General features: G+C 34.6%; 1 protein-coding gene across 1 annotated transcript in view; it reads left to right on the top strand.

Annotated features, from left to right (window-relative positions):
- Nucleotides 1-1,004: 1,004 nt before the first annotated feature.
- ASB5 (ankyrin repeat and SOCS box containing 5) overlaps nt 1,005-13,594 on the top strand; it is a 47,720-nt gene continuing 35,130 nt past the window's right edge. Inside the window, exon 1 of the mRNA XM_079141038.1 lies at nt 1,005-1,298. Within this exon, the coding sequence (XP_078997164.1) occupies nt 1,103-1,298 (196 nt within the window). The 5' untranslated portion in view covers nt 1,005-1,102. The remainder of the gene's footprint in view (nt 1,299-13,594) is intronic.

Here is a 13,594-nt window from a genome sequence, read left to right as displayed (position 1 = left end):
ATAAATCAATGGAGGTTATCAAAGTTTATAGGCCTAAAAGATACAATGTTTTGTTGGTTTTAGCCGTTCTTAATGACACACCTGTTCATGTGATAATTCCTCTGCGTGTTCCACTTCCCCAGGAAGCCTTTTTTGCTTTTTATTTTTTTAATTGGGGTTAGGTTCTTCCTCTTTTTGCTCACAAAACACCCTGTCCATACCTATATTGCGTTTTTCAGATTTCTTGTCTGTTTCCTCCTACAGATTATGAGATCCTTGAGGCAGGAACTGTTAAATTCATCTTTATCGCCCCAAAACATCTATAAAAATACTTGATATGGGGCTGGGGTTGTGGCTCAGTAATAGAGCATTTGCCTTGCACATGTGAAGCACTGGGTTCAATCCTCAGCACTGTATTTAAATAAATTAATTAAATAAAGGTGTTCATCTACAACTAAAAATGTTTTTTAAAAAAAAATGCTTGATATTTAAAAGATACTTTAAAAGCATTCCCTGGGTAAATGCACAGTGTAAAGTTCTTAGCCTATGATCCAGTTTAACTATTTTTAAGAAAAATTCTTTTTTCCAACCAACAATGAAAATAATACTGTTGACTAGTGTGATGAGCAGTCATTAAGATCCAAGTTATGGCCTATTTGCTGATTTAGCTCATGGTCCACAAATAGTACCATTTTAAAGCCTTGAATTGAAGGACTTTTCAATATTGTGATATTATTTACATGAACCATGGGGACCCCCAGATACAACATGTTTAAATTGTTCTTGATAACTAGATAGCAAAAAAGGAAACAATAGGCATGATTATATTTCAATATCTGGATCTTGAAATTCAGAGCAGAGAGGTGGTGTATCATTTTATATTGAGAACGGAAAGTCAGGAGTCTTGTGAAACGTGATGCAGTTGCTTCCATGGAATATTGTCAGACCAATAGGAGATTGCGAAGAACTTTTATGGACAGTATAAATATTTTGAGCTGTAGGCATCATTACCAGCTGATATTTTCTTCCCTCAGGACCAGCTGTTCAGGAGCATCCCGGATCAGAGCCAGGCACAGTTGAGACTTGGATCTAACTAAAGACCGCCGCAGATTCTTCTGCAGCAATGTCGGTGTTAGAAGAAAGTCGACCATTTGCTCAACAGTTATCCAATGTCTACTTTACAATACTTTCACTTTTCTGCTTTAAACTTTTTGTGAAAATCAGTCTTGCCATCCTCAGTCATTTCTACATTGTGAAAGGGAATCGCAAGGAAGCGGCAAGGATAGCAGCTGAGTTTTATGGAGTAACCCAAGGACAAGGTACGTTGATGATATGCTCTCCCATTTCAAGTTGAATTTAACTATCATTTGATCTGTAATCCAAGAGAACATCACATGCTTTCTTTATCGACAGCTTCAAAGTAAATATTTTGTAAACTTCTGTTAAGAAAAATACTTGTCACTCATTTCATAGTATCATGATAAAGAAAATTACTTTTCTGTGTGAATGTATGAGTTAAAATCAAGGTACCCTTGCAAAATTGGTTAATAGGAATACACTATTATTCATATATATATATATATCCTTCTATTAATAAGCATCTAAAAATTTCAAACATTTCATTTACCAAGTTATAGTTTTAGAGGCTACTGATTGCATTTCAAATGTGCTTTGACCTGAATCTGCATTACAATATTTTAAATCAAATATTTAGTACTATATAAAATAATTTTTATTCAAAAGAGATTTCAAGATTTCATTTCACACAGTTTTATAATTCAATTCTAAAATAAAACACAAAAAAGGAAGACTTATGGCATGTGTTTTCCTAAAGGGATTGTTATTGCTTTGCTCAGTTTGTGAAAAATTGATTATAAAAGGAGAGGAACATGATTTAGCAAATTTTCTATGGGTGCAGCCAAGCGCATTCATGTTTCTTAGAAGAAATTGAAATGTGTGGTGAAATGAAAAACAGCAATATTAATCATGTGCTTTAAAAGTTGTAAAACCATTTACATTCTATTGGACCATTATTTCTATACAGTAAAAATGATTCAGATGGTGGGCTTAAAAATGACATTTTAATTTCTTATAGTCTTTCAGCACATTTCTGATTTGAAGTGAATCAAGGCATGCATGAACATTTTACAGTCTAAATACCTCTAAAGCAATTTAAATTTTCACAATCAAAATTTAGTGTCACATAATTAGAAAATACAGAATTCAAAAAAAAAAAAAAAAAGAAGCACTTAGAGTAGAAAGTTTGGCTTCTTAAACTCTTTGTCAATTTGGTCCATAATTCATCTTAAAGTCTAGCTTACTCTATCAGTACATGGAAACTTGAGTGGAAAATCTTTTGTGATATGTGAAGTAGACAGAGTATATGTTTTCTGAGGAAGATTGCTTTTGTGCAAAGTGACGACTTTATATACTCGCTCAAAGTGAGGAAAATCTTAATGCCAATATGAAACTCTAATAGGGAACATGAAATCCAGAGGAAATAGGCAAATTCAATCCTTACCTAACAACTCTGCTTCAAAACAGGCATAAATATTTAAATATGACATCTTTACTATGTCATCCAACCAAAAATAACAAGTTCAGTTGGCAAGTAGGATACTTTTGTGAGCAAAACAGCAAACAGAAAATTAGATTTTAAATGATACAGTTTTAAGGTGATAAAATTTACTCCTTTAGACAGCCTATAGGTCATTACTTCATAGTCAAATATTATATATGCAGTATGAGTATTACCTTACATACAACACTGAAATACTGGCTAAAAAGATGAAACTTTTTAAAGTGTATTGGCAAGCGTTTTACAGGAGGCTTTGGATACTCCTTTTTGTTCATATTTACAAATAAAAAGAGACAGTTCTAGTTGGAGTTGTAGTACAGTGGTAGAGTATGTGCCTAGCACAAGCAAAACCGTTGAGTTCAATTTCCAGCAACATCAGAGAGGAGAGACAGAGAAACAGAGACAGAAAGAAAGAGAAGCATCTCCCTTTAGAATGATCTTATGAGGCTTATGCAGGAAATGGCTCCCATATTCCCATCAATTCTTCTGATTCCGTCTTAGGATATATTAGACCTCTAGGATTTTGTCCCAAAACAGAGTCAAGAAGGAAATCAATACTCACTAATAGAAAACACTTTTCCTGGAAATCTAAAATGGGAATGAAGTTATAAAAAGCTTTGTGTTGTTTTTAATGTTAGACCTAAACAACAAAACTCTACTTTCTAATCTCGTACATTAATCTATATATTTAACAACAGAAAATGTAATTTTTAGTCAGTGCAAGCATAATTAGTGTACAATTTTATTTTAATATTAGAAGAATAAATCAAGTACCTTACAAAAACTCTTAGTCTCTTACTGCTCAGGAAATTTCTTTTTCCATTTAGCTTAATTTTTTCTCCCCTGCCTCTTTTTTTTTTTTAAACTACAAGTAAGCTATTTTTATTTTGTTTGTATCTTTAGGTTGACTAATCAGGTTCAGTTATCTTTGTTTAATCCTGCAATTTCCTCCTTCCTTGGAAAGATTATCACCTTCATTCCACTTTGAATTAGGTATCTCATTCCTACTCTCAAGGCTTAACCAGATTGCTCCCCAAAATATCTGTGTGTGGAGTTGCCAAATTCCATGGAGTAAAATACGATGTACATGTTTTCATGTCTTTCATAATCAAAGACCTTGTTGACATTCTAGATGTCCTCCCCCTGAGCAGAAGTACTTTGGTTTGAAATAAAAGTGGCTGTTGGTTTTTCTCAGTAGTAACGCAATACAGTTCACTGTAGCAGACAAATATAGGGTAGTTTTAAAAAAAACTTTCCAACCAGCTGAGACCTAGGTATGATTACATACCAGAAGGCTGAAAAGCTATGTGGTAGTTAAGATAGCTTAAAACATTTCCTTCTTGATCCCTTTGTGACTCCAATAAACTTTACAAACCTATTTTTTTTAACCTCTGAAGATTTATCAACCCCATCATCATATTAAAGGGACCTACCTATTCTTCGCTATTCTTTTCTTTTTAACCATCTCTTGTATCATTTCTTGCTGTTAAATATCTCTGTATATCAGAGGTCAAGTCTATTTCTAAAGCTAGCACTATACTTTGAGAATAACAGTGGGATTTAAAAGAATTGAGAGGTGTTTTCAATGTAATATTAAACAGTGCAGAGGACAAATATAGATGTTGAGGAGGACATTCATTTGGTGAAATCATTCTAAAGGCATAGAACTACTCCAAAGGCATGAACTACAAATACCCAAGGATGTTAAGAGGCAGTTCTTTTGTTAAGGGCAATACTTTCCAAACTCTACCTTAGTCTCTGAAAGGGTTCAGCAGTTTTACCTTCAAGAAGACAGGGCCAGTTCTTAGCATCTGTTCCTTCAGCACCCTTGAGACCAAGATAATGAATAAACAGGATATAAAAAAGGCAAAATGTATTGTTATCATCCTTAAGTAGTTTATATCTTAATTGAGGAGGTGGGACATCCATGTATTATACTCACTTTCAGACCTACCAAATGTCAAACAAATTAAAAAATTAAAGGGTAAATTTTAGATGTGGACTTTTAGGGATATCTTCATGGAGGAGGCTGATTTGAGTTGACCCCAGAAATGAGTGAAAGCATGGATTTGGGTGTGTTCATGGGAAAGAGGGGATTTGGCTAGAACTGAGAGTTCATATAGTAGAAAAAAGTAATAATAATTCAGACCCAGAAATGAAAGAATTTGAATTGCAAACTATGCAATTTGGACTTGACTAAAGGCAGTTGAAGTCACTGAAAATTTTTGGTAGGAATGAATTTCAGAAGATAAGACATGTAGGAAACCATAATGTAAGGTAGAGTAATATACTAGTCATCTTTGGGATTAGACAATGGAACAGATTTGAGTAAGTGGGCCAGTTAGTATCTTGCCACAAGATGAGGATATAAACGTGATTTGGTGGTACTGGTGTGAATAGAAAATCAAGAATAACCACACACAAAAAAGAAAGAAATAAGGAAAGAAGAATGAATCTGATGATGAATCTGATGATGCCTTTAAATAGCATTGGCAGAGAGAGCATCATTACTGTAGGTAACTAAGGGTCTTCAGAAGGAGATGTTAACACATCAGAAGGATTGATCAGCCACCCAGGCCAGTGTACAGTTCTCAGCCCAGGCCACCTGGGGGAGGTGAACCTTCAGCTGCTAGGCGTGTGTCACCTACCTATCTTCATTGTGACGAATCAAGGTAATAAGGAAGTAGTAGAACTGGAATCTGAATTCTAGTCTTGCATTTGATTTATTTAATGTATTTCCTTTGCTCCACTTTTCTGTTCCCAGGTAGCCTCCTGATTATGATTTGACTTCCCACTAAAAATGAATGTGCTGGCCTGCCCTCCAGAGAGTTCTAGTCTTTCTGAGACTTTTAGTGTTTATTGTAAATTAGTATATTAGCATCTTGATATCAATCTTTAGTATCCTGTGCTCTTTGAGCTATAAATCTATCTCTGAGATATGAATTTTCTCCAGCTGTGCTAATAGATCAGGTTTCAGAGTTCCCAAGGCCCCGAGCCAAACTTTGGATTGTGGAAAATTCCGCAAGGTAATGTGTCTCTATTGGCTGCTTGAGAAGCATTCTGGTGACACTCAACCTTACAGGCACTCTCCTGTTATTGTTGAGACCACTCTGTGGAATATAGAATATATGCAGGACATTCCGATAGAATACTTCTGTTTGTGATTTTGTAAATTGGGTTTTAAGTTTGACATTGAGCACACAATTATTTTTGTTCCAACTGCGATTGACACCTGGAAATAGGATACAGTGTCAACATGCCACCTCAAGTCAAATAGTAAAAGAACTTTTCGTTTTGAAGAGTAGTGTGACCTGGGTTGGAAAAGCATCTATAACTTTATGTGATAAAATATCTTCTTTTTTTTTTTTTTCCCTTCTATCACTAAAGTCCATCCTAGGATTAAAATCAACTTTAGGAATTTGACTTTACAGTCACTGCCCACAATGGCAGGAGTTTCTGAAGAGGAATATGCTCATGTGATTTTTAGTATCACCATATTTATTGTGCGTAAGATTAATTATGGTAGAAACATTTCTTAAAATCTCAGCAATGACAAATTTCAGGAGTCAAATCTGCAGAATGACTTCTTTACTGGTATTCATTATATGAATGTACAAAAATAGCCTGGACATATTTTCTGTACTTCAGGGAAACAATTCCACATAAGAATAACTAAAACCAATAGAACTGCTTTTGTCTGACAAAAGACATCACATTGTATTCAAAAGTGCTGCTAATTTTTAAAAAGGTTTTACTTTTGTCCAAACTCTATTATTTTTTGGAAATGCCAGAGTACTTTTTAAAAAATATTTTTATTAGTTGTTGATGAAATTTTATTTATTTGTATGCAGTGCTGAGAATCAAATCCAATACCTCACACATGCTAGGCAAGCACTCTACCACTGAGCCACAATCCCAGACTAAGAGCACTTTTTTAATGGAAAAGACCAATGTAATCTAGCAAACTAAGAATTAAACATGGGAACAAAGTTCTGAGTTCAGAAACGACTTTCTCCAGTTTTAATGTAGTTATACCTTTCTTCTTCCCTTATCTTTGGAAAACCGGATAGAGTTGGTGGTAGCTTAGGAAGATGCTGTTTCTCTAGAAATATTCTTCTTATACATTTTTGTTCCTCTTTTTCTTCTTTCAGTTGTTCAATTACTTGCTAATTTATTACTTGCAGCACTGCCCTATGTATGAAGAATAAAATATACCAAAACTCATATCCCTGTCCTTAAAATGTATATAGTCTAGTGGGAGAGAAATTATGACCAAGTAATTAGAAAGCATGGTAAACACTAATTATAGGGTTAAAGAAGGTGCTGAAAGAGTACAGAGAAAAGAGTATAGAGCTAAAAATAGTTCTGCCTAGGATATGTCAGCTAAATAAAGGCTGTTCTAACAATATACATGTTCTCTCCCTCAATTGTGCATGTATTCTTGTTCATAATGCTCAAAAACTTTCCAGTTCCCCACTTTCAGTCCTCATTAACTTACTTTTTACTTGTTATTTCTAAGTTAATACCTCTTGCCTAAAGCTTTACCTAAGGTTCAGAGTCTTGTTAAAAAAAATTAGTTTTAGGAAAGGGACAAGTATGCTCATTGCTTATCAACAAATGTTTTTGAAAAATTACAAATACTTTGGTGAAAATTTTCAGAATTTGCTAGGTGATTTGGACATAGTCAAGTCTTTTTTTTTTTCTTTTTTTGGTGGTGCTGGGGATTAAACCCAGGGCCTTGTGCATGTTAGGCAAGCACTCTACCAACTGAGCTATATCCCCAGCCCCATAGTTAAGTCTTTAAAAAATTGTATAATAAGGATGGAGAAGAAACGAAAACTAGGTCTTAACTTTTGGTTTCCCATGTTACTATCTCTTTTAGAAAATGGTAAATTATTTTAAAAAGCTATTTTTCTTGTTCATTGACATAACCCATATAGTTCTGAATTTAACTCTGTCCACCAAATACTTTTATATCTGCTTTACTCCTGACAGGTATATGCTACATGTACATATACTAATACATATGAATATAATATATGTATACAACATATAATTTCTAGGTATGTAATAAATTACAAATATTTATATTTACTGCACATAGTATATGACTTGCTTTTTGAGTAAAAAGGAGAAGAGTTGGATGAGGGGAGTCAAACCTTGCACATGTAAAACAACCAAACAGCAAAGTAGAAAATCATGGGTGCTAAATTAAAAGCAGTGAAGTTTTTCAACAGTTGTTCTCTTAGAGTCAGGAGGGGAAGACACTGAGTTCAGCTGAGATATAAGACACGTCACAGAGAAGGCAGAACTTAGGGCAGAAATTCAAAGGCAGAGCACACGTGGTTATGCAAGAAGTGGAGATGAAATAAAATTGGATACTAAGAATGAAAAAAAGAAAAAGTTTAGAATGTGGAATAAAAGAAGTCCTGGTTCATCTAGAGCAAAGGTTGAAGCATGCTTGTTAAAAATGAAGATACACAGTTGAGTGGTCTGTGCTAATGGACACATCTTTTCAAATCACTCATCCAAAAATTCATAGTTAAGAACTCTCTAATGCTTTTCCTGAATTCAGCATAGGAAAGAGTTGTGAGCTAACGATGGAAATAATTACTGCCATAATATTTTATAAAACCCTTGATGTAATGATTTAATATGTCATTATATGCATTTCATGAACTACATGTCAGAGAAGATGGAATACCTCACAGACACTGGCTCAGTGGTGCACATCCTAGGTGGCTCCATGGCAGTTCCAGGGATCTCTGTGAGAATTTCAGCACACTTTCTAAACTGGAAAAAGATTATTCTCAGTAACAGACAAACTGAGTCATTAAAATCAGGTGGAGTATTTAGAATGCTTCTTCCTCAGTTACCCTCAAATAGTTGAAGAGAAATGAAAGGAAGGAAGAAAAAGGAAAAGGAAAGAAGCAAAGGAGAAAGAGAAAAGGAAGGAAGGACGGAAGGAAGGAAGGAAGGAAGGAAGGAAGGAAGGAAGGAAGAATGATGGATGGAAGGAAAGATGGAGGAAAGAAGAAAGGAGGAAGAAAGCAGAGAAGAAGGAAAGGAGGAAGGAACAGAGGGGGTTACTTGCCTCTTATAGATGTAGAACTTTTGGCATTTCCTCTTTACCAGTTGTATGGGGAACAATAGTTCATTTCTTCCAGCCTTCCCTCTGAAATGCTCCAAAGCAGACCATTGGCTTTTTAAAATGGAAATACTCAAGTAATATCACGTCAGAGAGGGAGGTGCTGAAGGGGTTTCATAATTGTCAAATTGTTCGTTCTGAAAAAAACTTCCCTGTGGTCTGTGAGTAAACAAGTCCACTCTGTGGAATTCAGATTAAGGGCAGACATTTTAGAATAATTAGTAATTTTTTCAGTCTTACAAAGCCCCATTGGTTTCTGTGAAACAGGATTTTGAAAATCTGTCTTCTAAATAGAATTAAGAGTTTTCTAGAAGAGCCTTGGGGACAGACAGGCTTGAGTGGTGTGAGGGGTAAAATTCTCATGTCCTCTTTCTCCTCTTTATATAGATTAACTCTACTTTCATGAATCTCTATAAATTGGGTGTTAGGAGGAATTTTCTTCAAAGGAAGAGCTAAAATAATGTTTAAAACCAAACTGTCCCAGTTTATTTAAAATATTATTTAAGTTATGTGCATCGAGTTACAGACCTTCACTCTATGAGTCATAACTGAACATCTTTTTGACATTCTTTCCTAGGGATTAGAAGAACAGTTAACATTTTGGGCCTGTCAGGAATGTGCATAACTATGTGAAATGGCACAAGGGCATCCTCTCTCCATTAGGGCAGCTAAAATTTCCATGTCACCATTACCTACTGAGTAAAATAGAAACCTTCAGAAATACGTATGCTCTTTCCAGAAGGCTTATAGTCTTAAACTATGGGCACAGTACAAGTAAACTGAAATTTAATACCAAAATGCCACTCATGTTCTTAAATAGAAACACTGGATCACCTCAGCTGTCAAGTGTGCAGTTTGATTTAAATGAAAACTGACAATGATAAAATTAAAGTTAAGGTTCATCCATTGAAAATCCACTCTTCACTATCATAATGCTGTGAAGTCCCTTGTTATTAGAGCGAATCAGGTGAGGTTACCAAAGTGGGAGAGAGAGTCATCCTTCTCCAAAAGGGTTTCAACACACTCCAGTAGCAGTTAAATAATAACCACAGAAACAGTAAGGACTCTATCTCAGCTCCTCAGTGATAACCAAACCCAGCCTTTGATGACCACTCAGAAGACTCTTGAACACTCCTTTTTTCCAAATTCTACCTCATTCACTAAGAAACCATCATTTCTATCATCCATTAAGTAAATGTAGAAAGTGATTTTTAGAACGAAGTGTTGCACCAACTGTATTCCTGAATTTGGAAGTTAGACGTCTTCTTTCTCACTTGAACTGTGATCCAGAGGGCAAATTTGGAAAAGGAAAAAATGCTGGTCCTTTTGAATTCAGATACACAGAATCACATATCTATTGTCTGGGAAAAACTGAGTACTTCCTTGTAGTGACTCTCCAAGAACTGAAAGGAGTGGAGCTGAGTTGGACACAGTCCTAGGAACTTGGGGTACTGAGGCAAGAGGATTGAAAGTATGAAAGTAGCCTCAGCAAATAGAGAGGCCTGAAGCAACTTAGCAAGACCCTGGCTCAAAAGAAAAAATAAAACAGAAAGGGGGGCTGGGAATGTGGCTCAGTGATTAAGTGCCCCTGGGTTCAATCTCCAGTACCAAAAAAAATTTAAAAACTAAAAAATTAAAGAAGATAAATGATAATTGAGCAATCTTTCTTTCTCTCTCCCACTCCCTGTAGTTATTATGAAATTACTTATCTAGTAAAAGTAGGGTAGGAACAAAATTTTGTTCAAATAAGCCAACGAAGCAAGGCTGGTTTGTATGGAGAGGAAATCGGTATAGTGAATGTTAAGTCCTAAATAATACTTGCATTACATAATTGAGATGATATTTTAAGAATGTGTAAGAGGAGAAATATGTTTAAGTAAGCACAATATTTAGGATTAACTGGCAATGATGATATTATATTAAATGTATTTATTAAATGTGTATTTAAAAAGTTTGCTTATGAAGATTAATTGGATTTATAGAGACTTTTATAATCTTTAAAGTTCACTTTAGGAAGTACACACATATGATCACAGATCTGATTCTACAGCACTATAATTAATGTTTTTATTATTAGATTAATTTGAAAGACAAAGTGGTTAAGTAAAAGGGGGGAGTAGTTTGTAATTAACTTAAAGCTCAAGAAGCAAATGCAATTCTTGCTAAATACTTAAATGGAGACTGAGTTGTAACAGTATGAGAAGTAAAGCTGATCTTTTAAAGCTGCTGTCATTCTGAAGCAGGAAATTACAGTTTACTAGAATAAAGTCACTTGGGCCTTGAAATAATTGTCTGTGGTATACAGGAAAAATAAGGCTTTGAATATTGAAGAAAATCAGCAAATATTTGTAGTATGAAAAAAACAAAAACAAAAACAAAAAACTTAACTAGGAAAAAAATGGAGGTTAAGATCACATTGCATGTAATCTAATGACACATTGTTCAACTACGTTCTGGCACATTTTAGCTGTGTGATCCTAGGAAAGTGGCATGACATCTGTAGGCCTCAATTTCATTAGCAGCAAAATGGAGATATGAGTACTAAAGAGGATTAATGTCAGTCTTACATGAGATAAAATTTATCACCTCAGCCACTTCTCACAGTGTCTAGCATATAGCTCACACTCCCTAAATGTTATTAGCTTTCTATAAAACAAAAATAGAACTGGCCAGAATTTAGTAACACAGAAAATCATCAATAAGAAAAGATAGTGAAATTGTGATAATTAACTGTTTGCCAAGGAGTTGCTACGAACATGCAATAATACCAGGATGAATCTGCTAAGCATGTGCTGGGTTCTAGTACCATGGCCATTCATTAGGTAGATAGCTTCAGAACTTAAGCAGTTGGTTTCATTTATATGTCCACTGAGTAATAAACAATTAGAGCTCTGGAAGGTTTAGGAAGTTATTGTCTTTTTAAATAAGTAATCAATAAGTAATCGGAAGGAACAGAATTTCTAACCAGCCCCTGCTGGGGCTGAGCTTTTTGCTCTTGGTCAGTGACCTCTCTCACTCCACAGTTTTTCACACTGAGAAACCAAGGGTGAGTGGCCAAATCAAGTTCATCTGGTCTGTCCCATCCACATACTTTGTGTACTGGATTTTTCCATAGCAGAGAATTTTAACTATTTAAAATGTTTATTAAAGACAACCAAAATAACCCATACATTTTATGCCTTAAAACTAAGTTATTAGTGTTTTTTCAGATATTCTCTTTGATACACTTCATGAAACAAAGCAAGGCATTCTGAGTCATTATAGAATTGGAGCAAAGTCATGCTCCTTAACTCCTGTGGCCAAGAACCTAGGCAGAATGTTATGGTGGGAAACCTAGTTCAGAAGTTGGGAGATGGAAAATTACTTAGAGATATTTTTTTTAAACCATCTTACTATATCAAAGAAACTTGTCTTTGTAGAAATTCTTTGATAAATTTGTAGCAGCCTGTCACAATGACACATAATGGCAAATTTCTGGCTGCTTTCTTACAGTCAACGTCATAGACTTGGAGCCTGCTTAACCTCCAACATACCAAAGCACCGGATATGAACATCCTCTGCCAAGCCATGCTTCTTAAAAGTCTCTTGCTCTTTTATTTTCTTTTCTCTTAATTCCTGGCAGCTGAAAAGGGAAGACAAAAAATAATGACAACATTAACAGTGAAAAGCTGAATCAGCCAGTTCAGTGATTTAGTTTTTTCCTTTATTTTCTCTGCTCTTTTCTGCCAGCCTGCCTCTCCAGGAAGTGACCAAAACATTGTTTGTTCATTAGGTTTTACAAAAGTTTTTTTTTTTTTTTTTTCTTTTGAGAAAGAAGAAAATAATTTTAGAAAATAAACATTATATATGAATACAGAATTGTCTCATGTAATCATCGATAAACCTCATACTCTGGTCCATATTTTAAATTACCTGGGGCTCTATGCACAGGTTTGGAAAGTATCCACTGCTGCTTTATCAGGACACTGAAAAGTCTATGGAGAAGTGATTAAGCCTCTTTCCAGAAAATTATTTTAAAAATAATTTTTATCTTCAATCTTCAGTTTGAGACCATTAAACTATAAATATTACAACTGGGGAAAAGTGATAAAACTATAAATATTATAATTGGGGAAAAGTGACAAACTAATAGGAAAATTAAAGTTGTGAGTTGTAAAATCTGAGAAGCTACCATACGGTATGTATAGATAAGTGTGAATCTCAAATTAGAGAAAAAAACTGAGGTTTTACTATTGAAAGTTTTGCAGGAATATGATGAAGGACAAGGAACTTTCTCAAAGAAGAATGTATTATGGTGACTTCCCAAATTTAAGAGTAGCATTTCAGAGTAACATCAGTCTGTGACAACCTCTAAAATTTTCAGGATGTGGCTCAGTTAATCTTGTTTCTGATCTTGTTTTGTTTTGGCAGTGCTGGGGATTGAACTTGGAACTTTATACATGACAGGGAAGCATTCTACCACTGAGCCACATCCCCAGCCCTTTGGTAGACTCTTAAGGAAAATATTGATGTTGGTATTGATCATGTGTTCATTGAGGTGATAGAAATCCAGTTCCATGTGATGATATTAGAACAGTAGTATTTTAACAGAATTGCTATTTTTCAGAATAGTTAAATCCTAGATGCTTTAAAAATCTATGTTTAAAACTTGCTAAAATACCAAATATGCATACCAGAATATGTGAATAGTTGTCCTTAAGATGTTGTATATAAAGCAACTTAAATAACTGAATTTTTGTTATACTATGTAAACTTTTATTTAAAGGAGTCCCATTGAAAATAAACAACTTCTTCATTTAGTGTTAAAAAAAAAAAAAAAAAAAAAACTTCCCATGTCCTACATTTTCTTTAATTGAGGTAATTCCACATGTTGCCTTTCTAGTAACCAC

This window comes from Sciurus vulgaris (assembly GCF_902686455.1).
Source record: "Sciurus vulgaris genome assembly, chromosome: 5".
Lineage (NCBI taxonomy): Eukaryota > Metazoa > Chordata > Mammalia > Rodentia > Sciuridae > Sciurus > Sciurus vulgaris.
The sequence above is the reverse complement of the archived record's forward strand: the minus strand, read 5'-3'. Positions and strand labels throughout refer to the sequence as shown.